This window comes from Lytechinus pictus, unplaced genomic scaffold, assembly GCF_037042905.1.
Source record: "Lytechinus pictus isolate F3 Inbred unplaced genomic scaffold, Lp3.0 scaffold_25, whole genome shotgun sequence".
Classification (NCBI taxonomy): domain Eukaryota; kingdom Metazoa; phylum Echinodermata; class Echinoidea; order Temnopleuroida; family Toxopneustidae; genus Lytechinus; species Lytechinus pictus.
This window is the reverse complement of record NW_026974145.1, coordinates 1,353,484-1,380,378: the sequence shown is the minus strand read 5'-3', so window position 1 is coordinate 1,380,378 and position 26,895 is coordinate 1,353,484. Positions and strand designations below refer to the sequence as shown.

General features: G+C 36.7%; 1 protein-coding gene across 2 annotated transcripts; it reads right to left on the bottom strand.

The window, feature by feature from the left end:
- Positions 1 to 879: 879 nt before the first annotated feature.
- LOC129253978 (protein LSM14 homolog A-like) lies at positions 880 to 19,710 on the bottom strand. Of its 2 annotated transcripts, none has more exons than XM_064115218.1 (8): positions 19,446 to 19,710; positions 13,877 to 14,046; positions 13,173 to 13,347; positions 12,251 to 12,607; positions 10,824 to 11,006; positions 9,118 to 9,262; positions 6,854 to 7,193; positions 880 to 6,174 (listed from the first exon to the last, which is right to left on the bottom strand). In XM_064115218.1, exons 1-8 carry the CDS (start codon positions 19,564 to 19,566, stop codon positions 6,130 to 6,132), a joined length of 1,536 nt encoding a protein of 511 aa, XP_063971288.1. In that variant the 5' UTR covers positions 19,567 to 19,710; the 3' UTR covers positions 880 to 6,129. The 2 variants fall into 2 exon arrangements, with proteins under 2 accessions (XP_063971288.1, XP_063971289.1); XM_064115219.1 differs by having other exon boundaries at positions 13,227 to 13,347; positions 19,446 to 19,685.
- Between the last annotated feature and the right edge of the window lie 7,185 nt (positions 19,711 to 26,895).

The following is a 26,895-nucleotide window of genomic DNA, read 5'->3' as shown; positions in this document are numbered from 1 at the left end:
TGTACCAGCTACATATAGGTGGTTTGAATGAAAATGAATAAAATGACTGTTTTCGACTCGCCGTACGGCCGCCGTAGAGCAAATGTGACCAAGGTATTAGACCGAACTGGTAGAAGACCAAACCTGTTTAGCCATAGTGGTTGTATACAATATGAGAATTAGAGATACTGGGCATTAGAAGTTCTGTGTTATGTACATTTTTATGTTAACACCAACAGAGTGAAGATCTTAGGGTTCCATGACATTCACTCAGGCGACAATTGCTCCGACGGAAAATCTGCACGTTAAGCCAAACATAAAAAATTAAATAAACTCTAATCCTTTTCTTTACATTATTCTGAACTAAAAACTCATTGCAATCCTTATTCTAACCCTACACCCTCTAAAATATTCAGACCGGAACAAATGCCACAAGAGCTAATGTTGTGTAACCGATCATAGATGCGAGATAGTGGTGTGTGGAGTGGAGAGCGCATTTAAAGAATGGGAGAAAGACATCAAAGGGACATTTAGCCTAATTTGTACAAAATAATTAGAGAGGTACTCAAGGCTGAAAATAATGATTTGTACAGATACAGAAAAGTCAGACAATTAAAGCATTGAAAATTTGATCAAAATTCGATAGGAAAATAATTGAATTTTGTTCAGGGAATTTTTTGCAGATATAATCATTTTCATCCTGGAGTACCCCTTAAAATTAGTCACACAGACGGAGAGACTTCATCAGTATTTGTCAACAATTGGACTTCAAGGTGTTATCTGGAGAGCATTTCATTAGGTTGTCTTCAATTATTTTTTTTCAAAAAAAAATTATCCTTAAGATTGAAACAAGTTTTGTTCATAATAATACACGCACAGAAACATATGTTCAACAAGGAGTGATTTCTATTTTCTTTTATTTCACAAATACAACATAACATTATACAGTTATCTGTCACTGTACATTGCTCAAAGGGCTTTTGTTGTGGCCATCCCAAATTCATGCCATTTTCACTTAGTTTCTCCTTCAAAAAAGGCCATCACCTACATTTGATTATCTCTTTATCATTTCATTTAGAATCTTCCTTGAAAATAAATTTCTTTGCAATCTTCATATCATTTGCTTTCAAGTCATCAGCATACCGAGGTCTCTCAGGTTACCAGAACAATTTCCACTTTTCTTTCAAGTCCACAATTCTGCTGCTTACAACTTCTGAAATGCACACAATACATGCAGAATATTAATCTCACAAGGTTTGAAAGTAATTTGATTAATCAAACATTTCTTCTTTAATACAACAGCTTCTTAATTCAATGATCCATCATCACACAAAAATAAAGAGTTGAATAAAGTGCCATTTTTAAATTCTAACTTTGAACCCAATTGTATGTAGCTGTTATACCGATATTGAAATAACTTTTTAATGTACACATTCCAAAATACTTTCCTTTGAAAAAAATGTCAAAATGAAACAAGTGAAACAGGAAAAATATTTGATTATTTGTGTTTGAAACCATAGAATAAAATGATTACTTTACCACAATCACATAACCCCTTTTACTGTGGGTAAAATGTGTTTACTTGACTTATGAATATCACCATTCATTTCTTTGTGATACAAATTCAATTAAAGTTAAATTACAAAACTTTATTGTCATACTTCAAACACAAAACATTTCCAACTAAATAAAAATTATCTTTAAAACATACCCTTTCTGTACATTCTTCATAGTCATTTTAGCTTGCCTTAGCATCTCTTTGTTATTGTAAAAATTAATAAATACCAAGCCATGTGTTGAGCTTTACACATACTGCAGTAAAATAATCATCAAATGATAATTTACAATTCGTAAAAATTTAAATCCAAGAACATCGCTGATAATTCTGCCAGGTGAGATTTTTCTCATTTTGGTCCGATCTTCAATTTTACCATTTCACCTTGAATATTTGGAAAATTGCTGAATCGTTCATTGCCAATTACATCAGACATAAAAATCAAGGAAATGTTCAAATTCACGTTCATCATGGTAAACGATAAATCAACCACAAGTTGATGTCATGAAAGTGACAAAAATAACCTTAAAACACACCAGATGCCAGATTTTTTTAAAGAAGACCAATCCTGCAGTAAAAACTGCTTACACCAACACTAGGAAGACATCGACTAATAACCAGTACAATCACTACAGTATTAATACAAAGATATGCAGCAAACTTACTGCTGACGACATAATGTTATATTGATTCATTAGTCACTCAAAGTGGGGGACAAATCAGTCGGTGAGAATAAATAGCCAGTCAGCCAAAATCTCAAAACTCTGAAAATAATAATTAACCTTTGTGTACAGAGATTGCACCTGTAGCCTATATTCGAGGCAGAGGCTCTAAACATATATTTTTGCTGTTACACTACTGTTACAATAGCGACTCATCTGATACACAAGACTACAAATACCGCCCTCTAATCATGGTCTTCTCATCAACAAATATCTGGAAGCAGTTTTTTCTACAAAAATCTGTGTAAATCATAGTTGATAAAAGAAAACTAAAGCAATATGAGAAAAGTACAGGCAGTGGTTGCTCCGCACCCACTATTTGAAGTCTCAGTGTATCAGATGCACTGCTTACAGTTAGCGTTTACAACAGCAAGGATACAGCTGCAGCCTTTGCCTACAGATGTCTATCAGAGAATTTCATGCCTTGTGTAAGAGGGATTATGTATGCATTGACCACACAAGCGAGATAATAAAACATCTTTCTAGATACGCCATGTGCACTTAAATGACAGACATACTTTCTCAAGTTTCTCCATAATTTATTACTTCTTATATCACCCCATGGAACGTTAGAAGCATTTCACCGCTGTGGACAATGGCAATAAATATATGTCGTGTTTTATTAATGTTACAAACACATTTCTAGTTTTGCATGACAGACACACATAATCAATGATATTGTCACCTCATTAGCCTGAGAATGCAGTCTTCCCTATTAATTATCTGCCTGATATTTTCATGAAATTATGAGAAATTGACACATGTTCAAATCTATTGAAAAGATTACTTTGAAGCACAATTATTTTTCACATTCCTGCACACAATAGCATCAAAGAAGAAACCAAATTGACAGTGCTAAATTTAATTGTTGAATTAAGACAATAACATACTCTATAGATAGTTGGCAAAGAGATAACCAAGCAAACAGCATACTGCCATTTTTGTGATGTTCCTTTTTTTTATACAATGCAAACGGGCCTCAAATATTAGTCTCTTTATTTCTTACCCATGGCATTATTTCAAACTCAAAGTGGGAGGAGTTCAGTCTATATCAGATGGGATAGAACACATAGTTCTGTTGTATAATCAAACTTCTTTCAAAAGAAAGTCATATCATATAACCAGTTTAATATTGAAATTGACAACATTAACACACAAAAAAAAATCACCAGCAAGTTTTTCAAACATTTCGTCTAAAGTTATATGAACAATTAAACATTAACCTCATTTCATCTGTTCCTATGGAAAACCACTTTTTCAACATCCTAGTATAGTGAAGTGATATAAATAGTTGAGTAGGTGAATGGAATATATAGCTTTTAACGTCTATCCTAGTTCCATAAGTTCTAAATAACGCTTTGTTGACAACAGAAATACATTGATGCTAAGTGCATATTATATCTAATAGGGTAGAAAGTGCCATAAAGAACTGGTGCAAGAACAGAGATAATTGAAAGAAAAAACAAAATACTAGCTGTAAGGTGGGGGCGAGTCTGGCCACAGCATGGTAGAAAACTCCAAAAGGATTTATTCTTCCTATGATCAAGGTAATCAAGAGATGTAAAGTATTTGTCGAGATTCTCAAAAAAAAAGTTAAATTCTTGTAAATTGATTTCCAAGCAAAAACAGTTCGAAAGCAATTTGGATACTAAATTCTAATGTAATAATCAGCATCTGACTTTTCAAAAGGTAAACGAATTGCACACATAAAAAAAGACATGTACATGTAAGTAGAACCACATAGTTTCTTGTCTTGCATGAATTTTCATTAATGGGCATTCGAAGAGCAGTCCTGACCAATGAACAATATTGCTATGAAATTCCTTCTGACTTAAAAAAAAAATATGAGAAAGCTCATAAATTTAAATTTTCTCAGAATTTAGAACTCTACTTTTCCTTCAATTCAAAAACAAAACTTCCAACATGCATCCCCTTCTTCCTCTCTATCCCCAACTACCACATATCACATCACTACTCTATTCAAATCCTGTGAACTCGGTAATTTGGACTATCCATTGTTATCATTCAGGATAAGTATATCATTTGCCTACTTCAAAAGTGTTAAAACACAATATCGGGTTGACTTTTTCTAACACACCACTGGCCTGTAAAACAAAGCTTAGCAATCATCGTAGAACAATTTTTTTCATGATTGCATTGACTACAATATTCAATTGATCATGAAAACCAAGCATATGATTAATCGCTAACCTTTGTGTTACGAGACCCAGGACCCATATTCAGGATACAAGCAACATACACCTTCGCAACTACATCACTAAACCACAAGAACAATGTCAAATGGGTAAAAAATGAACAACGAAGCTAATAGCTGCACTACAATGTATTACAATGGCTGAATGATAGAAGACGTACAGTTACACATGGTGTTACATGGTATAGATGGGCCATTATGACATTTACCGTGCAGTGCTTTTCATGCAATAATTGGTATGGAGTTTTGTCTCTGAGGTTCTTCTGAGAAGATCCTACAGAAATGATTTCCTTCATATAAACAGCAGAGCCTTTGTTGGATGTTAAATTTTTTCTTGGCTAAAATTATGTGACATAAAATAAATAGTCCATGTATGCTTTGTCCAATAGCCAATATTTTTACATGAAAATGTGACCAGTAGCATAATTATCTTGAAATTGTTAACTTAATTGCAATCCATCTATTTGATAATTGAACAAAAAAGGCAAAAAGGAAATGAAATAGAAATAATTTAATTGTGCTTTTATTCCAAACATGCATCAAATACTGGAAGGGGGAGGGGGTGATTTGTACATTGAACAAAATGTTAACAGACAGTGTGGCCCAGAAATAAGGAAACCAGGATTCCCATATCTTTTTCTTCAAAGGAAAATAAATTATGACATTTCATTTACATACTCATATAATTAAATTTTTCCACTTCATTTTGATACTTAACATGAGACAAACACTTCAATCATTAATGGGCGAGACGAATGTGAAATTTTAATGTCAAAACCAGATTGCGCAGAAAAATGGGACAAGATTGGTTTGCGATACGACGACCGTGCTTATTCGACGATTGGCTCATTAGCATTTCTTTTGTATTCTTTGTTAAGATTCTCTCACTGATCCCTAAAATGAGAGTGGATTCAGATTCACAGGGGAGTTTCTGCGCAAATCGTTTCTGATATGCCTCAATATTTGTTTGTAATCTGCCATGCATGAACAATTGCTTAGCTGTTGGTTTCAAATTTGAGATGAGATGCCACTCTTGCCATGAGTATCAAATATATAGTAAAAAAACACTTTTAATAATTGTGAAATCTATCTCTGAAAATGGGTTTCTTTTTTGTGGGAGACAATATTGTCACTGCATTCAAGATTAACACTTGATTTCTGTAAATTATATTTCACAATGCACAAAAACTAATAAGTTTTTGACATCTTTCCAGCCTAAATCCTTACTTGACTTGATTGTTCCACAAGTGAAAGATAAAGCATAATTAAAAAAAGGAATTCTTCCTTTCCAAATTAAAGCAAGAATCCACAGCTTGAATACAACACAACTTTCTCTGAGAGACTCTTCAGAAATTCCTCTTGTAATAATCATGTACATGTAGTAGGCAATGTATGGATAACCTCCTTTCTTGAACTGATCAATAAAATAATTCTACTACAATATTCAGAAATATATTTATCATCGTCTTTTTTTTTTCCTTTGAGCCAGGCACTATATAGATCCCATGAATTGATTAGCACTGCTGCTCCTGCCATGCATAGCTAGCTCCTTTATCAAGCTCTTTCAGTGAAGCTCTGCTTATCCTTTTGGCCACAAATGTGAACAAAATTGTCCTTTGTACAAAAAACGCTCATTTGGCATTTGGTCTGCCTTTCTTCTATGATCCTTCAGCAACTTTAATATCTTCTTTCTGGCTGCTTTCCTGCATAAAAATAACAAATAAATAAATGTGAACAACAAGACTAGAGAAAAGGGGGCTTATAGTTTGGTGCAATATAAAAGATCTCTCGTACACCAAATATAAAAAAATTAAGTCTTAATAAACTTAATTTCGATTGAACCCTTTCAATTGCTGCCTTACGGACAGCTCTTGGTATTTGAATTTAGTCTCAACTTTATGATAACCAATAAATATGAGACTAAGTCTGAGGGAAAAAAAACATGGATAAAACCTACCATACTAATAAAATTGATAATTACAAGACTATCAGAAGATGAATATGACTTACAGGATATTAACTGCTAGAACTTACTGAATCTTATCAACCACTTCTCCCCCCCCCCTTCCCGCACTTCAATTAATAAACCCACTTTTGTTTCAAAATCATAACAAGAGTAATTTCTATAATTAGTATTTTCAGGTTAAGACTTGGGGGTAGCAAAACAAAACGTTACCCAAACATAATTAGTGCATATCCTGTAAACTGAAATATGCATCTATGTAGTATATCCATTTGGGAATGAATGCTTACACTTCCCAATATTAAAATGCAAAATAATTTTGAAGTCAATGGGATAAAAGTTTACCACCACTCTCTCTATTAGACAAACAGTATAATAATACTTTCAAAGAATTCTGTGGTTCATCTGCTAGCACTCACCGTAGTGCCTTTACTGATCCCATCCTCTCTCCTACGATTATCATCTCCACGGTCCCTACGCTGAGGTGCATCCCCTCGCCCCCAGTCCTGGTTGCGATTCCTCCTATTATTCCAGGCTGTACCGCCTCCCCCTCCTCCACCTCTTTGGTAGTTGTTACGGCCTCTGTATCCGCCACCACTCCTGTTGTATCCGCCCTGGTAGCTATTGTATCCACCTCTATTGTAACCACCCCGGTAGAATCCGCCTCTACCACGACCACGTCCCCTGGAGAACGGCACTCCAAAAGTTTCCGTGTTCATCTTGTATTCTTCACGGCGGCTAGGACGAGTTCGATTTCCACTGCCAAAATAATTATAATGAAAAATTACAAGTTCACAAAGGCCTTACCATTCAATTCCCTGAAGCTATTTATTATACTTTTAGCTTACGTTCTTTTTAACATCCCATATAGAGTCAAACTTGCTCTCAGAACAACCAGCTGTCCATACATATCTCCTGTATAAAAGAATACTTGTCTTCTTTATTGTGGTATTGAACAACAGGTTCCAATTTATTTGTTTGAAAAGTGTATTCAGTCCTAATGCTGAATACAGCAGGAATTTAATTTCAAATAACAAACAAAATATAGAGATCTCTATTGCTAACACAATGTTTAATGATGCATTTGGATAAATCATACTGGACACTTGACCTATGCCAAGTTGGCACCCTAGTTGATCCTAATCACAGCAAATATATAGCTGCACTTTTTTTATTGTTTGGGTGAGGAACAAGTTTATCTAAACCATGACCTGTCCATTTCAAAACAAAATTGCACAGGAACTAGTGGTGAAATAATTTAAAGTACTAACAAAAGATTGATGTTGATATTGAGGAGGATGAATTAATAACTGAAGCTTTAACTTCAATTCTAAACACTCACAACCAAATTAGTTAACGCTTTGCTGTTGCTGGTACTGTAAACACATTCCCTATTATTTTATGTTCTGCGCATGTTAAAATAAATGAGCAGGAATTAACCCACATCATATCTAATGACAAAGGTAATAACCATGATGAACCTATGGTTACGAGTCAAAGAAAATAGATGACACTACTGAGCGATCGTCTCAGATCATTCATTGTAGGATGTCCAATACTGATTTTGAAAGAGCACTTTGTTCTAACTTTATTGCAAATCTTTATTTGTAAACGCCAAATCTAATATAACCAAAACATGACAGTTGAAGCCGATTTAACAAAATCATTCTCTGCATTGTATCTGCAGAGAAGCTGTCCAGACTAAGGCAATCTTGATAACCCCAAAAAGACCAATTACAAAGTAAAAGAAACTTCTGAAAGAATGATCATATCTTGTTGATAAATTTGAAAAATATCCACTGACACAAAGTAAAAACAGTGAAGTTGCAACCGATTCCAATCAAGCGTACTTGAGACTGACCCAAGTAGTATTACATCGGCAAGATAGTAAAGGACTTGATATCAATCAACTACAGATGATCAAACTACAAAATACTGAATCAACCCCAATAGCTTGGAACTCTATGGCCCGAATTCACAAAGGTGGTTTTGAAAACCCACGGTTGAGTCCATGGTTGATGCAGATTTCCTGTATAAATTACGCTTATTTTAGCGCGTATCGGGCGCGTGTATAAAAATGGTCCAATGCTAATGCGCGCTTTTGTCACAGTGCGCCAAATTGACGCCTGTTGCCGTGGTTATCTACGCTATATCATTCATGAGTCCACTGTTTTTATTCATGAGTCCACTCTTCAAACAGTGGACTCATGAATAAAATAGCGTGGATAACCATGGTAACAGGCGTCAAATTCGCGCACTGTGACAAAAGCGCGCATCAGCATTGGACATTTTTTATTCACAGGCCCGATACGCGGTAAAATAAGCGTAATTTATTCAGGAAATCTACATAAACCATGGATTCAACCGTGGGTTTTCAAAACCACCTTTGTGAATTCGGGCCTATGATTTGATATCTGCCGCACAATTCGATTAGGTCACAAAAGAGGCTTACTCTGAAAATGGACAGATTAAATCATTCAGTGGTCATTCAATGCAAATGGCAAGATTGCAAGCTTTGATTATTATTATTTGGCAATCTGCAATAAATCCATTTTGCTCATTCAATTTATTTTCTCCAAATTTCATGCTTACTTTTCAGATAAAGTATCTTATGCTCTGATGCAATGAGAAATGATTGCTCTTTTGATTCCATGCATTACGAATCAAAGAAAAGAAGTCTTACTCTTGGTTATTTGATTCACATGAGATGCTGTCAAAGAATGATTTCTCTGGTTCATAGAATGCCTTGTCATCTTGATTCTCACTGGTGGGCGTCTCACTCCCTGACCCTTCATGTTCCTGCTCACTTGACTTCTCATCCCCATTAACTGTCGAGAAGAAAAGGGTTAATTATTTACCAAGCAGTTTTACAATAAGCCAATCCACAGCTCATGATAAACTTTCCTCAAATGCCCTTTTCCATTTTTCATTACAATGAGCACTAACACTTTCAAATGAAGACATTGCATAAGCAACATTTATACATCCACTATTGTCAGATCTGAAATATATATATATGAACAAGTGGAGTGCCTCTGGCAGCCTCGCCTGCATTATGCAATTCAATATAGCAGCAGTGCTGACTTTGAAAACGACTATAGAATAATAGTTCACAAAAAAACACCATTCATATGACAATAAAATACTATGTTCACTGACCCTAAATGACATTTAACCTTGATCATGTGACCAGAGACTTGTGCAAGAGGATCAGTGATACTTGATTATCTGTATGTCCACATTTTATAAACTAGATCCATTAAATATCCCCAACACGGTCAAAGTTGATTGACCTTGGTCATGTGACCTGAAACTCATGCAGGATGTTCATTGATGCTTGATTACCCTTATATCCAAGTTTCATAAACTAGATCCATATACTTTCAGAGTTATGATATTAAAAAAACTTAGCCTTGGTTAAGATTTTTTTTGATTCCCCCAACATTATCTAAGTTCATTGACCTTAAATTACCTTTGACCTTGGTTGTGTGACCTGAAACTCAGGCAAGGTGTTCAGTAATACTCGATTACTCTTATGTCCAAGTTTCAGGAACCAGGGGGGCGTTTCACAAAGATTTAAGTATGACTTAAAGTCGCACAATGCCTGGTTGCAAGCGGTATAATAGGCATGACCGCATTGTCAGATCATGCCAAGAGGACGCGCACTACTGCGTATTGATCAATAAGAATACGCGTTGCAGATCATGTACGCGTCCGGCATTTAATTAAGTGTGACTCAAAATCATACTTAAATCTTTGTGAAACACCCCCCAGATCTTAAACTTTCAAAGTTATGATGGAAATCAACAAATACCCCGAACTGGCCAAAATTCATTCACCCTAAATGACCTTTGACCTTGGTCATGTGACCTGAAACTCGTCAGGATGTTCAGTACTACTGGATTACACTTATTCAAGTTTAATGAACTAGTCCCATATACTTTCTTAGTTATGATGACATTTCAAAAACTTAACCTATGGTTAAGATTTTGATATTGATTTCCCCAACATGGTCAAAGTTCATTGACTCTAAATGACCTTTGAACTTGGTCATGTGACATCAAACTCTGGAATGATGTTCAGTAATACTTGATTACCATTATGTCCAAGTTTCATGAACTAGGCCCTTATACTTTCTAAGTTATGATATTTCATGATGACCTTCAGTTAAGATTTGATGTTGACGATGACGCCGCCGCCGTCAGAAAAGCTGCGCCTACAGTCTCGCTCTGATATGCAGGCAAGACCAAAATCTAAGTAAAATGCTGAAAATTTCACCAAAATCGGATGTAAAAAAAGAAAAGTTGTCAATAATTTGCATAATGTCACATAACAAATTACCCGGTATATTTATCAATACTGAACTCAAGATTTGTTGTAAACTCTTACCAATCTTCAGTTTGCTCTCAAATTCATCCTCAATGGCCTCCTTATCAAACTGGGCATTAGCTGTGTCAAAGTCAAAGTCTGTTCCAACCTTGATGGGATCTTTAGCCATCAATGGACGATGACCACGGCCACGTCCTCCTCGACCCCTCCTGTAAGGCTGCTGTTGCTGCTGTTGTTGTTGATCTGAAATAATAAAGATGCTTAAATTGTAAGCATAAAGCTCAATAAATCACAACATGAAAGAGATCAAATATCAGCTTCGTGCCTTGTGATATATTTTATACAAATATAGTGGGTTTCTTTTTTTGTACGGCACATATATCCACCTTGGTAGGTGCTCAAGGAGCTCCCGTTACAATGGTTAAGCAACCAATTCTAATACTCACAGCTTTCTGAGAAATTTCTTTCTGCCAGTATCCATTTACTTCACCTGAGCTGAGTGCAGCACAATTTTAGATCAATTTCTTGCTTAAGGAAACTACACCATGGATGGGATGGGACTCTGTTTCAAAGTCTGGAGACTTATTCACTGGGCCAAAACGCTCCACAAATAGCTACATGTATGGTGTTAAGACCATTCTGGTGTAAAGCCCATATGTTTGACTCTCCATACTACCCACAAATACTATTACCTTCATACAAATGTCAAGTTAGCCACATATTACAACACATTATCATATTTTCAACACACTTTGGAAAATGAATCTTGCATGTCTTTACCCTAGATGAATATTTGCGCCAAATTTCAAGATCAGTGGACAAAAGAATGGGGAATTAGATTTCCAGGTTTTTTTTTTTTTACAATAAACTGTTGTTACCATGGCAACACAATTTCAAACACACATTTGGAAAAGGGGATTCCATGTTTCCTATCCAGTTTTCTACCCAAACCCAAAGTTGGTGCCAACTTTCATTCATGAGCACTGGCCACAAAATGGGGAAGTATTTTGATCCACAACGAGTGTTCCGTGGTTTTTGGCCATAATATGCGGTTACCATGAAAACAAAATTTCTAACAAATGTGAAAAATGTGTCTTGCCCTCTCCTTAAGTCTAGATCTATGTGTGTGCCAAATTTCATAAGAATTGGTTAAAACTGAGAAAGTAGTTTGAAATGCAAAACTTTTACAAAATTTTTGTCATAAATATATATTTCCAAGGCAAAACACTTTCCAATACGAAAAATATATCTTGCATATCTTTACCCCAAGACCAACGTGTACTCCAAATTTCATTGAAAATTTGTTAAAAATTGAGGAAGCAGTTCAAAGCACAAGATTTGCAATGGACTGACCGACCAACCAACTGTGCGCTGATTCATATAGACCCCCCTTTGAACTCCATTTGGCGGGGGGTAAAAAGAGAAAATAGTATTGAAACAACAGTGTCCTTATCTGATAGACAATTGATACAGAACATGATTCTTACTATCTGGTCTGCGGCCTTGATCCCGAGGTCCTCTATCATTCCTTCTCCTGATTCCATCTCTATCATGATCCCTGTTCTGATTGTCTCGGTAGCGATCCTGGTTATCCCTATTACGCCCCTCTTCTCTCACATCCCTGAAATCCCTGTTGTTGCCACCCCTGCGCTGTTCCTCACGGGATCCTCGTCTCCTCTGCGGCTGGGGCTCCTGATCACGATGGTCGTTCTTGTCATGGTCTTTCCTCCCCTTACTGCTGCTCTCATTCTTCTTGTCCTTGTCGGGTGACTGCGGACCAGAAGCTTGGACTGCCTGCTCCATAGTGGGCGACTTGCGGTTGGGTGGAGGAGTCTGCCTGCCAACTTTGTAAAAAATAAAGTGTTCCATAAGAAAATTTGTAAAAAATACTGATTAGAAATAACATCACTTTTAGGTGAATCCTTGAACAGTTTCACCTAGTACAAATTGAACTTCATCATACGTGCCAAACCTATAAATTGATAAATCTTACAGAAAGTGAAACAAAGTAATTAAAGTACACTAAAAGTATACTGCATATAATTTTATAAATCTGATTTTTGTTTTACTTTTGCTATTTTGAAAAAAAAAATTTACTGGATGGTGGGTATGATTCATGTATCAAAAAAGGAAACTTTTCTAAAAGGAAGATATTCTAAGACTAAATTCACCCTAATTAAAAAGTTGGTCAAAATAAATCATGCCAAAAGTTGCAATGTAAAGAGAAGTGCTCATGGGCACAGCAGAATGTTGAACACTACACTCCACACTTTACTACATAATTTCCTGTTCTCTCTTTCTCTGTTTCCAACTGAACCAATCTAAAATGTCAATAGTTTTAAAATATTCTCTGCTCTTGACCAGGTTTACACAGGATTAGATGGTTAGGTTCACTGGGCTTTGATTCACCTCCTATTTGAGGGCGCTGAACCTGGCCTGCTGCAAACTGATTTGGCATCATACCTCCAATAGCACCATATTGGTAGGGGAGCTGATTAAATGGAGCAAAGGGAGCTGGAGCCGACGCAAAGGTGTTGGGTGGCCGAAAACTGGGGTTGGTGGTAGAGCTCACTGCGCCCGAGTGCTGTGAGAAATATAAGACAAAGAAACAGGCATATTTTCTTAGTTTGAGTTTGGGTACTTTGATATGGTTGAAAATATCAATATCCACCTATAGGCCAGGGGATAAATTTCTCGTGGCAATACTTCTAAACTGCATCTTTTTCTATCTGTGAAAGCTATAAACCAACTCCTTCAGTTAATATAGGTTGTATTCCAAGGGAACAAGGAATAATTTCTCACAAAAATTGATTGGCATTTTTGGTAATAAGAAAGAAAAATACCCAACTATATTCTGTACAGTCCTTTGTAAAAAAAAAATCCAACACAAAATACTTTTTGGGTAGATTTGAAAAAGTGTGGAGCAAATTGCAATGTGATACTAGGTAAATTATTCTCAGACAATATTGACATGTACATAGTCTGGCAACTATTAATCCATAAAAACATCTATTGCTGAGATAATGGCCTTACCCCTATTTCATTTGCTGAAGCCTGAAACAGAAATTCATAAATAGTGCATGTATCGATTTTTGATAATTCATTCAACTCACCTGCAGAATGGCTGGATCTTGGGCAATGGAGGTTGTCTGTGGAGGTTTAGGAGCTTCACACACCATCAGGTCTTTAATGTCAGAAGCCCTAAACACGATGTAGTCATACATCTCATCTCTCTGGGCGACGGGATGATCACATGGCCTGTCCTCTGTTCCAAAGGAACGTACTGCACAATTGGAGGAACAATGAAACAAGAATACACATTTATACTTATTACTACAACAGAGTACTAAGTAAATGTATGATGGGATGTCAAACTGAACAGATCCTTTAACAAAATACAGTATATAAATCCCCCATCAACAATATCTCATATCGGTTAGATCTAGACCTAGTCTGTAGGATCTAGATCGATCTAATCTAGACTAGATCTAGATTCTAGACCTAACATGCCTAATGAGAATAAACATGCCATCCAGACATAGCCTTGAGGACTCAGTGATGATATTTTATTCATATTTTGACATAGTTTACATCACAGATTTTTGACACTCATATATGCATATAGGACTGCATAGCGAGGCATGTAAACACGGATGGATTTCCTGGGGAAATTGCCAATCTGTTAATTTAACTTAATTTTGTTTGACTACGTACCTTAATATGCCTGATGCGTATGAAGGTATACAAATTTTAGGGGTAGAAGTATGAAAAATGAGGTTTCCTACATGTACCAGTCTTACCACCTTTAAAACGTTCCCAGGATGAACAACAGAATGACATGATCTTAAGTTTTATTTGCTTTGTGATAACGTACGTATGCAGATAAATACACAGAGAAATGGTGCGCATGCGTAGCTGATTGTGCTACTACAAGATTCCTGGATGATGTAGTGCATAGGTAGGACGTTCTAATGTCAATGACGAGTTTAGAGTGCTAATTAATAGTAGATGGCGGTATGCCAGTTGGATTGAGTAAGAACAAAATTAGCACTCTAAACTTGTCATTGACATTCGAACGTCCTACCTATGCACTATGTCAGCCAGGAATCTTGTACTAGCACAATCAGCTACACATGCACACCATTTCTCTCTGTATTTGCCTGCGTACGTACGTCACCACAAAGCTAGTCAAAGGTCAAAAAACGTCATTGTGTGGGAACGATTTACAAGTGAGCTGACTGGTAAGAAACCGCTCATTTTCATATTTCTACCCCTAAAATTTGTATACCTTTATACGCATTACGCGTATTAAGCACATCAAAATATAGCGTACATGAATAACACAACGTTCGCCGCTAGCGGTCAGCATATTACATGACATCATCCAGCTTTGATTGCAAGCCAATTTATAAATGAAAATATAGTAAGCATGTGCACTGCAAGCCTCCCAATGCCCCACACAGTATTCCATCAAAACAAGTGTGCAATTCTCTATCACCTCCTGTCAAAATCAACCATTTCACTTTCCTATATTTTACATGAATTATGAAAGGTATTCTCGGAAGATTGTTTTTTCTCATCGATACCGCACAGGTAAGCGTATTTTGATTACTTCCGCTTATCAGTCAAAATCATACAGAATAGCACCATAGTCACATCGTGTTCGTCAGAGTTTACAGAATCTATTGCAACGTGTACAAAGCCAATGGAGTTCTGGGTTTCGGAGCGCACAATGAATTTGCAAGAAATTGCCAAATTAATTTTCTAACGATACTTGAGCGATCTGATCACGAGACAAAAACCATTGCAAGTGCGGAAAACCCGAATCGCTGCCGTGAGCTGTGCGGAACTTTGCTGTTTTTGCTAGTCAATGGGCAACATTTCGATGTGTTAAGGTAAGTAGTCAAACAAAGTTAAGGGAAAGAGTTCCTTTGCGACAGCCACCCAAAATAATAAAAGATTGTCGAAACTTTGTTCATTAACTTCTTGTTTCTCTATTGTTTTTTTTTGTTGTTTGTAGTGTTTCTTACATGTACCTTAGCTGGGACTCGAACTCGCATCATAACTGCAGTCAAGATTCTTCCCGCTATGCTAGCGAGAAGCGCTGATAAATAGCGATGGGGTTTTCGAGTGATCATAAGCTGAAAAGGTGGTAGTAAGCTAAATGTATTTAATATAAATTTATCTTTATCATTTCTTCCGTTACCCCGTCAAAAGCAAAATTTAGGAGTAATCAAGGAGGGTGCAAATGCGCACCCTTTCTCCATAAACGCTGTAGTTATGCAGCAGTTGTTTGCTCCACCATTACCACTACCAGAAGAGGCGCCAAGCCTTTTATAAACTGGGCGCCAGGCGCAATTTTGCTCCCGGTTTGAAGGGTTTTGCGCCTGGTTCCTCCAAAAACGGGTATGCCCAGGCGCCAGGAAAAAATTCACAATTTGGCGCCCGGTACACTATGGCAAAATTGCCCAGTTGACCCCGCAATATAGGATAGACATAGCATATTTTTTGCGCTATATTCCTACACACACAAAAAAATCAACACACAGCCTGCCACATATATCGCGACCGCGCGCTGCGTAGCACCCCAGCTACAAAGTTTGGTTCTGTAACTTCTCCCAAAGAACTTTAAAATTTCACATTTTACACCAATGAAATGCTCTTATGTCTTATTTCCTTAAAAAATGGTGTAACTCTGTCATTTGTGAGTAATCAAAACAGAAATTACCACTCCTTTCTTGGCCCCAAACGATCGGGTTTCGAGTGACATCATCTGCATCAACACGCACTAAAACACATTGGGGAGTACATTACAGTCCCATATATGCATTTGGGTGTGGGGCTGTGTGCTGATAAAGTTGGTTTCATACGAAACTAGATCTAGGTATCAGTTTGAGCCAAAATGAAACATGATTTTTTTTTTTCCTTTTTCTTTCTTGCCTTCCATCTTCCTTTCTTTCAATCAATTCTTCATCAATCCTTTTTTATCTTTCTTTTCTCTCAAACTTCCTTTAGAACTTCATCCTTTCATCAATCTTTCTTTCCTTTCCTCAGTTGGATCCATCTATTCTTTCCTAGTTTCTCTCTTTCTTCCTTCACTTTCATTCTTTCCATTTTTCTTTCCTTCTTTATATCTTCTTTTCCCATTCATTCAATTTCTTCCTTGTCTGTTTCTCCTTCCTTTCATCCATTCTTTCCCATCCCCTAATTCTTCTTCCCATCTCAGAATCTCTTTTCCTGCTTTCCTCCTTCCTTTATTTCTTTCCCCTCCTTTTCCTTTTCTTTCATTTCATTTTCTTGCTTTACTTGGATTTCCTTCCATCCTTTCCTTTTTTGTTTCTTTCATTGCCTGTTCTTCATTTAATTTTTTCTTTATTTTTTGCTTGACTCTTTTTCCCATTCACCTTCATTCATCTTCCTTTTTTTATTTCCTTCATTCTCATTTATTTCCCCCTTTCATCCCTTCTTTCTTCCATCCATCCTTTTCTTTTTTTATACTTCCATTCTTTCTACCTTTTTTCCTTTTATTTCTTTCATTATCACATTTTCACTTTTTCTTTCTTTCTCTCTCCCTTTCTTTTGTTCTCTTTTTCTTTCTTTCCTTTTCTATCTTTATTTTCTTTATTCTGGTCACAGACAAAATTAAAATACAATTACAAGCCAAGGTACTCCAGTAGTCATCTTTGAATTTGAAAAAGATATAAAACATTATCCTTCTCCTTCATCTTAATACAAAAGCATCTGAACTGACTGAATTAAAAAAAAAAATTGGCTCCTGGTTCCACCAATGTGGCCCCTGGTCATCCCCAAAATAAAGGGGACCAGGAGCCACTTGCCTTCATATGTGGCTCCTAGTCCACGCAGAGTTAATAAAAAGCTTGAGAGGCACCGGTCCAAAAATTGGGATTGTCCCAGAAAACAAGGTCTATCCTCATATTCCAAGACAAATCTTGTCTTGATAAATTGAGATTGTCCTTGTTTCTGCCAATCTCGGGACAGTTTTTCTTCATGTCACTTACCCCTGTGCCACTGTGGGACATGGACAGCAATTACAGGGATTGAGTGCAATAAATAGATTCAGTGACCTGACCTCAATCAATTCCCCCTGTTCACTTTTCACGACTTGCCATCTTCCAATAATCTTGTTATGAAACCTGATATGTTTACATTGACTAGCGCACTCGATTAATGTCTGCACTTGACATGAACTTTCCTAAATTTCTTTTGTGGATAAATCTTGACTTTGAAAACCGAGTCCCTGTAAACTGGGACCATCCCAATTTTCTGAATGGCACCTCTACTGATTACGAGCCCAATCTCAAATCTGCCAATGCCGTGGCAAAAATGGCCGTCATCGGTCTATTGAACGGAGGGGATGCCGCGGAGCCAGACGAGTCTCAGCGGAGCATATCCTGGCGCTAATGCAGTCTCGCATCGGCCGATTACCAGCATACCTCATCACCAATACTTGTTCCCAAATGTCATGACAAGTCTCTCAGTCACATTTCGAGGTCAATATACCCACCTCTTTTTCGCGATATTTGGAAGAGATGGGTTTATAAAATAGGTGTATTATTTCAAGCATCGCGATTGGCCAATACGCGTCACATGACATCCAACTTTTTTGGTGCACTGCACGGCAGTGCAAAAGGTGCGCAACGAAAATTGACATTGCACGCTCAAGCAAACCAGTGCGGTATTTTAATAGTCCCGTGAGAAGTCCAACAAAACTGTAGGATGGGGGGTCGGGTGTCCGGACACTTTATATTTTTGAAGCCTTCTTTTTTTGTCTTTGTATTACACTAAAAATATGAATTCAATACTTGTAATCATCTTCTATTTTGTTCTTTATATTATTTCCTAACATTTTGTACTAAAAAATTACGAAACTTCGCTTGTAAATTCTTCCCAATGACTTTCTAATATTGATCGTCCGGACACACAACAACTGGGTATATCTATACTGTAACTTTTCAAGAATTTGTTTCTGTGTTGCTATTTTATAAAACAAATAATGCACTTGCTCTGTCGTGCGTAAAAGTAAATGCAGAGAAAGCTCGGTTTCTTCAGATGGTGCACACTGGGCACTCGCCGCCAGCGGCTCGTGCACAGTGCGGCACTTATCTTAAGAAACTTCGCGTGCTCTGCATTTCCACTAGGCACTAACGCACTCGGCTGCATGCATATTTGTATAACCTCGAAATGTGACTGAGAGTGAGAGACTTGTCATGACATTTGGGAACAAGTAAGTATTGCCTGATGAGGTATGCTGGTAATCGGCCGGTGCGAAAATGCATTAGCGCCCATATCCCTGACAGAAATAGACCTCGAATATTCCATTTATCGGTCTAATTGGTTGATGGCTGCCAGTGTAAACCGGTGTTTCGCCACCGCAGTCGACAACTTGTGTGGTGTGGTGGCAATACAAATTATTTACAATAATTTGTAGACCTAGCCTAATCTAAAATCTATATTTATTGGCACAGCTAAACACATTTACATAGAAGAGAGGTGACAGGTTTATGGACTTCAATTAGAATTTTACCAGTTCGTTTATTGTCTTGTTATGTTCACCCTTTTTTTTTTCGCGGCAAGGACAAGGTAAACAATGTATGCATAGGTAAGGTACATACGGTAGGCCCTACGTAATTTCATTCGGTCTTCGCTGAATTGCCTACTCACCTTTCGAAAGAGTCACCGTCGAATCGGCAGTATCAACCGAGAATAAATGGCCTTCATATCGAATTCCAGCATTCGATACTAGGCTTATCTTACTCCCATAATATGACACTCCTCCACTCATCTTTCTAAATTATTATAAACTAATAAGGAGGAAGGATGCCTCCGGATTTTAGATAAACTTCGTAGCTCTTCGATGGTGTTGAGGATCACAAATCTGACGCGAAATAACCTTTGACATTTACTTACATCGACAATAGATGGCGCTGGCCTGCGCGAAATTTTAGCAGTAAAGATTTATAATGAAAATCAGGAAAATGGTGCGAGATTGAAAAGCCAAATGTATTATAATAATTATTAAAATGTATATGCAAGTAAAAATCTTGAAACTAGTGATGATATTGATAAAGAAGGAAATATCATTTGCACATGAAAAACTACAGGCCGATAACTCTTTGGAATGTAGTTTATAAAATTTTGTCAAAAGTGTTGAAAGCGACAAGGGTGAAAGAGGTATTGGGAGATAAGTGGGTTATGTCAAAGATCGTAATAATTATTGGGGGAAGCAGTTCGGTCGGTTACTTGATATGTTTTTTCAGTTTTTGTATCAATCGTTAGGTTTTTTAATTGCAGTGGATTTTGAAAAGGCATTCGATTGTATCTCTCATAAGCTTTTATTAAAAACTTTAGAACATTTCGGGTTTGGGAAAAATCTGTGTTCTTTGGGTCAAAACTTTTTATAATAATGTTTAAAATAGTAGTTGCGTGTTGAAAGGGAGAGGGCATTCCACGAGATATTTAGAAGTTAATAGAGGCCCGAGTAAGGCAGTGGGATCCACTCTCTCAATATTTATTTATCATAGCGATTGAATTATTAGCTAATTATATAGGAGAGATGATAACATTAAAGGGATAGGATTTGGGAAACGGGAAATAAAACAAGTTCTGTATGCAGAGGACATTACTTTGTTTTTAAAAGATATGGATTCGATCCACAGAGTAAAGAAATTATTCAGAGATTTTGAAAATTTAAGTGGATTGAAGATTAATATGGATAAAAGAAACTTTTTATGGTTGGGAGAAGATAGAGATAGACCTGGTTTACCACTTCTTGGACATTGGTTACACTATCTTAGGGGTATATTTCGCACGGGATTGTAAAGTCAAAGATGACTTGAACTACAAGGAAATCTTGAGTAAAATTAAAAGACTTATTGGTTGGTGGAAGCAAAGAGATCTTACGATGTATGGTAAAATAAAACTTTTGAAAATGTATGCATTTTCAAAATTAAGTTAGTGTTTCTTCCCTGATGACAGTCCCAAAAGACGTTTTTAAGGAGATAGAAACAAATTCTTTCAAATTTATTTGGGGAGGAAGAGATAGCAGTGGCGTAACAGGCGGGGGGGGCAGGGGGGGGGGGGCAAGTTGTCCCCCCTGGCGGATTTCACCGGGAAAATAAAAGAAAAACGGAAAAAAGAAAAAAAAGGAGGTAGAAAGAAAGGGAAAGGGGAAGGAAAGGGGAAAAGGAAAGGAGGAAAAGGAAAGGGAAAGTGAAAAGAAAACGAAGAAAAAACTTTTTTTTAATGGAAAAGGAAGGAAAGCGGGAAATTGTACGAAAGAAGAACATTTGAGAAAGAACAAATCATTCCGAAATAGGCCTATGTAATGCAATAGCACGGTGGGAAATAAATTAAAAGATGACAAAATGGCAAACAATAGCGGGAAACGAAGGTAGAGAGTGATTAGTCAAAAGCTAATTTGGAAAACAAAGAAAAGGGACAAGAAAAAAATAATAATAACACGACCTGGCTGCCGATGATTGAAATTAAAGAGCGGGAAGAAAGATGGACTGCATACAACATTGTGCTATAAGCTTGCTAAATTTAATGCAAATAAGCTACCGGGGCTTTGCCCCAGACCCCACGCAGTAGGGGCTCTTCATTTATTACCTTCAAATGACTCTATAACGCCCCCCCGTTCAATCACGTTCAATCACTGGCATACAGATGGGGGGGGGGGTCTTGGTTCCACACCCAAGAGAAAATAAAATCAATTATAGGAGACAACGTATAATGAAATGAATGGAAACAATGAAATGTGTTATTTGCTTAATATAATGGAAAAATCTATCACATAATTAGAATATAATTTCAAAAGGCAATTTTTTTTTCCAGCTCGCTTTGCACGCTGGCGACTTTTTTACAAATTTTTCCCACATTGCTATGTTTTTGCCCCCTCAAAATATTTGGTTCATTACGCAACTGGGTTGAATAAATGTGTTGTGTAAAAGCTATATTCTGTATATGCCTGCGATTTGATTAAAATAGCGGCAATCTGCGAGGTTAAAATTGCTTTGATATCAAAAAGTTCCGGGGGCTCTGCCCCGGACCCCAACCGCACAGCACTCCCGCGTATGGAAGGGTTGGGCCATGGCCCCAAAAAGTTCTACAAACAAGAACAAAAAAGAAGGAAAGAAAAGCAAAGGAAAAGTGTATAGGATATGATTTTATTTACTGAATATAATGTTTAAAAAATAGCTCATAGTTAGATTCTCATGAAAAGGTGATTTTTTTCTCGCTCGCTTCGCTCGCTCGGGACTTATATAAAGCAGCTTTTTAGCACATGTGCTATACTGCGCCCCTGTTTTTTTTTCTTTTTTTACTCTTCACTCTTCACTCTGCCACAAAGAATCCTGTTCACAGTGGCGTATAGACCACAGAAAAGGAATCTAAAGAGAAAAGAGTGAAATATATTATTTTCTGGATATTATGTCAAAATTTATCACAAAATTGGATTTTTGTATTAAAAAGGTCAAAAATTTTGCTCGCTCGCTTCGCTCGCTCCCAACTTTTTAAAAAAATAAATTCTGCCCGATACGCAATATCTAGCCTTCTCAAAATAGTCGCCCCATAACACAATTTTTTGGCTCTTGCCCCCCTGGCCACCGACCCCTGTTACGCCGCTGAGAGATAGAATAATACGCAAGGTTCTATATCAAGAATATCAATAATAAGACCTTTTTTTATATTGAATTATTTCAGAAAGGTATACTTAAGGCAGTGGCGTACCTAGGATTTTCCACAAGGTGGGCAAAATCGGTCGCCAAAAAATTTGACAAGCAAAAAAAAAAAAAAAAAAAAAAAAAAAAAGGTCTTCAATAACAAAATGAAGGTTTTCGTACCAGAAAAAAAATTTGACAAGCAAAAAAAAAAAAAAATAATAATAATAATAATAAAAAAAAAGGTCTTCAACCTCGTCAGGGGGGACAATAAAGGTCTTCAAGCTCGTCAGGGGGGGCAAAAAAGGTCTTTTAAGCTCGTCAGGGGTGGCAGGTATATGTCTTTTGTATGGGTTGTGGCTCGTCAGGGGGGCAGAGTGCCCCCCTGCCCCCCCCCCCGTAGGTACGCTAGTGACTTAAGGTCTCAGATAATTATAATAGTTGGAGGTCAATTAAGACCAGTTTTATACTGGTATAATTTGAAATTTTCATCTGAAAACTTGCTCAGAATTCAAAAGATATTTTCAGTATTAACAGAAGAGGGGATACAAGGTGAATTTATGGAAATGGATACAGACAACTTTGAAATTGAACTGATGATATTTGGGCGTGTTCAGGAACTATGTCGGATATAAAATCTAAGATCATTTTTGTTCCTTTTGTAAAAAAAGAAGTTGAGTCTTACCAACATTTATTTTGTTATTAAGTTAAGCGATTATGGGAAGAGATGAGTAAAATATTGCAACTGAATGAACTTGGCAGTGACAGTTGGACAATAATTTTCACTGGGATATCTGAAAATACTACAAGAGTATCTTTATTAAATTGTATTATATTCTTAATCAAGTATATTATTTTTAGTTCAAGAAAACATGGAATATTGCCAACCGTACAGAAAGTGACACATGTGGTATAGAGATACGGAATATCAAATAGCGTTAAAAAAAAGGGGATGCTGGGGGTTCACTTAAGAAAATGGAAACGAATCAATGCATACCTGTCTTAATATTATGGATGTTTTGGTTGCTTCATTTTTGTTTCTGTTTTGTTTTGTTTATTTGTTAAAATACAGAAAGTTGTACCAGAGCAGGATGTATAGTGTATGGGTGTACGTGTGTAGATGGATGTGTGAGTTTTGTGACGGGGAAGAGAGGGGGGGGGGGGTTTGGGTGGTGGTGAGTTTTAAAGTGAGCATGTGTGAGTGTCTGGGGAGAGAGATTGGGGGGGGGGTATGGGGGTAAGTTGAGTGTGTAGGGACGTTTTAAGCTAAATAACCTTCCTCTAATTAACCCTTAAAATAATCTTTTATCCATTTTTTCTTTTTACAATTATGAGCAAAAGAGATTATTTGTATTCTGTTCAGGAAAAAAGTCACCTTTTACAAAGTCTGTTTTTGTCTCACCTGCATAGCAGAGTGAGACTATAGGCGCCGCTTTTCCGACGGCGGCGGCGTCAACACCAAATCTTAACCGAAGGTTAAGTTTTTGAAATGACAACATAACTTAGAGAGTATATGGACCTAGTTCATGAAACTTGGCCATAAGGTTAATCAAGTATTATTGAACATCCTGCCTGAGTTTCATGTCACATGACCAAGGTCAAAGGTCATTTAGGGTCAATGAACTTAGACCATGTTGGGGGAATCAACATCAAAATCTTAACCTAAGGTTAAGTTTTTGAAATGACAACATAACTTAGAGAGTATATAGACCTAGTTCATGAAACTTGGCCATAAGGTTAATCAAGTATTATTGAACATCCTGCCTGAGTTTCATGTCACATGACCAAGGTCAAATGTCATTTAGGGAATTAGGGTCAATGAACTTAGACCATGTTGGGGAATCAACATCAAAATCTTAACCTAAGGTTAAGTTTTTGAAATGTCATCATAACTTAGAAAATATATGGACCTAGTTCATGAAACTTAGACATAAGGTTAATCAAGTATCACTAAACATCCTACATGAGTTTCACGTCACATGACTAAGATCAAAGGTCATTTAGGGTCAATGAACTTTGGCCGAATTGGGGGTATCTGTTGAATTACCATCATAACTTTGAAAGTTTATGGATCTGATTCATGAAACTTGAACATAATAGTAATCAAGTATTACTGAACATCCTGTGCAAATTTCAGGTCACATGATTAAGGTCAAAGGTCATTTAGGGTCAATGAACTTTGGCCAAATTGGGGGTAATTGTTGAATTACCATAATAACTTTGAAAGTATATTGGTCTAGTTCATAAAACTTGGACATAAGGGTAATCAAGTATCACTGAACATGTCACATGACCAAGGTCAAATGTCATTTAGGGAATTAGGGTCAATGAACTTAGACCATGTTGGGGAATCAACATCAAAATCTTAACCTAAGGTTAAGTTTTTGAAATGTCATCATAACTTAGAAAATATATGGACCTAGTTCATGAAACTTAGACATAAGGTTAATCAAGTATCACTAAACATCCTACATGAGTTTCACGTCACATGACTAAGATCAAAGGTCATTTAGGGTCAATGAACTTTGGCCGAATTGGGGGTATCTGTTGAATTACCATCATAACTTTGAAAGTTTATGGATCTGATTCATGAAACTTGAACATAATAGTAATCAAGTATTACTGAACATCCTGTGCAAATTTCAGGTCACATGATTAAGGTCAAAGGTCATTTAGGGTCAATGAACTTTGGCCAAATTGGGGGTAATTGTTGAATTACCATAATAACTTTGAAAGTATATTGGTCTAGTTCATAAAACTTGGACATAAGGGTAATCAAGTATCACTGAACATCCTGTGCGCATTTCAGGTCACATGACCAAGGTCAAAGGTCAATGAACTTTGGCCATAATGGGGATATCTGTTGAATTACCATCATAACTTTGAAAGTTTATGGATCTGACTCATGAAACTTGGACATAAGAGTAATCAAGTATCACTAAACATCCTGTGCGAGTTTTAGGTCACATGTTCAAGATCAAAGGTCATGTAAGGTCAATGAACTTTGGCCATGTTGGGGGTATTTGTTGAATTACCATCATATCTCTGTAAGTGTATTGGTTTAGTTCATAAAACGTGTACATAAGAGTAGCCAAGTATCACTGAACATCTTGTGCAAGTTATAGTAGTTTTCAAAGTCAGCACTGCTGCTATATTGAATCGCGTGATGCAGGTGAGACCGCCAGAGGCATTCCACTTGTTTCTATTTGTCGATTGATATGATATGATTATTATTTCTCTGCTTTCACATTGTTATGTAAGAGAAATTGGGCAGTTCATTTGTAATAATTCTGAAAATTTGTAACCTCATTGATATTGATATATTTCTTTGTTTCGTATATATTTACAAAAATTGGATTTATATGAATTGTGATTGTAAACTTATTGATTTGAAAGATAAACAAAATAAAATATCATTCAAAACAAACACTGCAAAAACTCTGGTGTTGATTTAACATCAGCCCGGGATCTACATATGTCCACACCAGCAGAGAAGTGTTAAACAGCACCAGTTTCCTTTTGGACTAACACCAGATAGGTGCAGGGGCGTCGATCCATTTTTCAGATTGGGGGGGCAAAATCATGAATCAACTTTCCAAAGGCGCTCGATCACACAAAACAAACAAACTCACCCACACACACACACACACACACCCTTATATGCCTTTAAATATATATCTATACACACACACACACACCCATATATATATATATATATATATATATATATATATATATAAATATGTATATGACTCATGAGATAGAGACACATATCTCACCAACAAATTAATGCGAGCGCGAAGCGCGAGCTGAAATTTTTTTGTATACTGATCTGATAACAGGAAAAAGGTGCCTGTTTAGGACTGTTTGTCATGAGGATACATATCTCACACAGATAATGCGAGTGCCGAGAGCCGGAGGTGAAATGTCTTTATATTCTGACCTGTAAGCTTGATATTCTATGCATTTTTGGTACCAATGATTAAGATGGGTATCTAAAAAACAATAGATGCGAGCGCGAAGCGCGAGCTGAAAATTATGATATGTTGATGAGAAAAAAATTGAGATTAATGGACGTTTTTAATTAAGAACAAGATAAATATCCAACAAAAGATTATTGCAAATCGAACCGCGGGTTATTTTGAGGCTTAGAACTGAAAACGTGACATTCTATTCACCTATTAATCATGGAAAGTATGGGTTTTTGCTACAGAAATGATGCGAGCGCGAAGCGCGAGCTGAAAATTTTTATATTCCAATCTGAAAAGCGGAAATTTTGAGCATGATTTTAAATAAAGAACGAATTGTGTATTTCGATCTCGCTTGCTGATTTCTGTGTAACATTACAATCTTATTTTATTTTTTACACATGCGGAATTATTGGGGGGGCAAAACGATATGTTTGCCCCCCAATATTTTCATTGGTGGGGCGATCGCCCCCCCCTGCCCCCCCC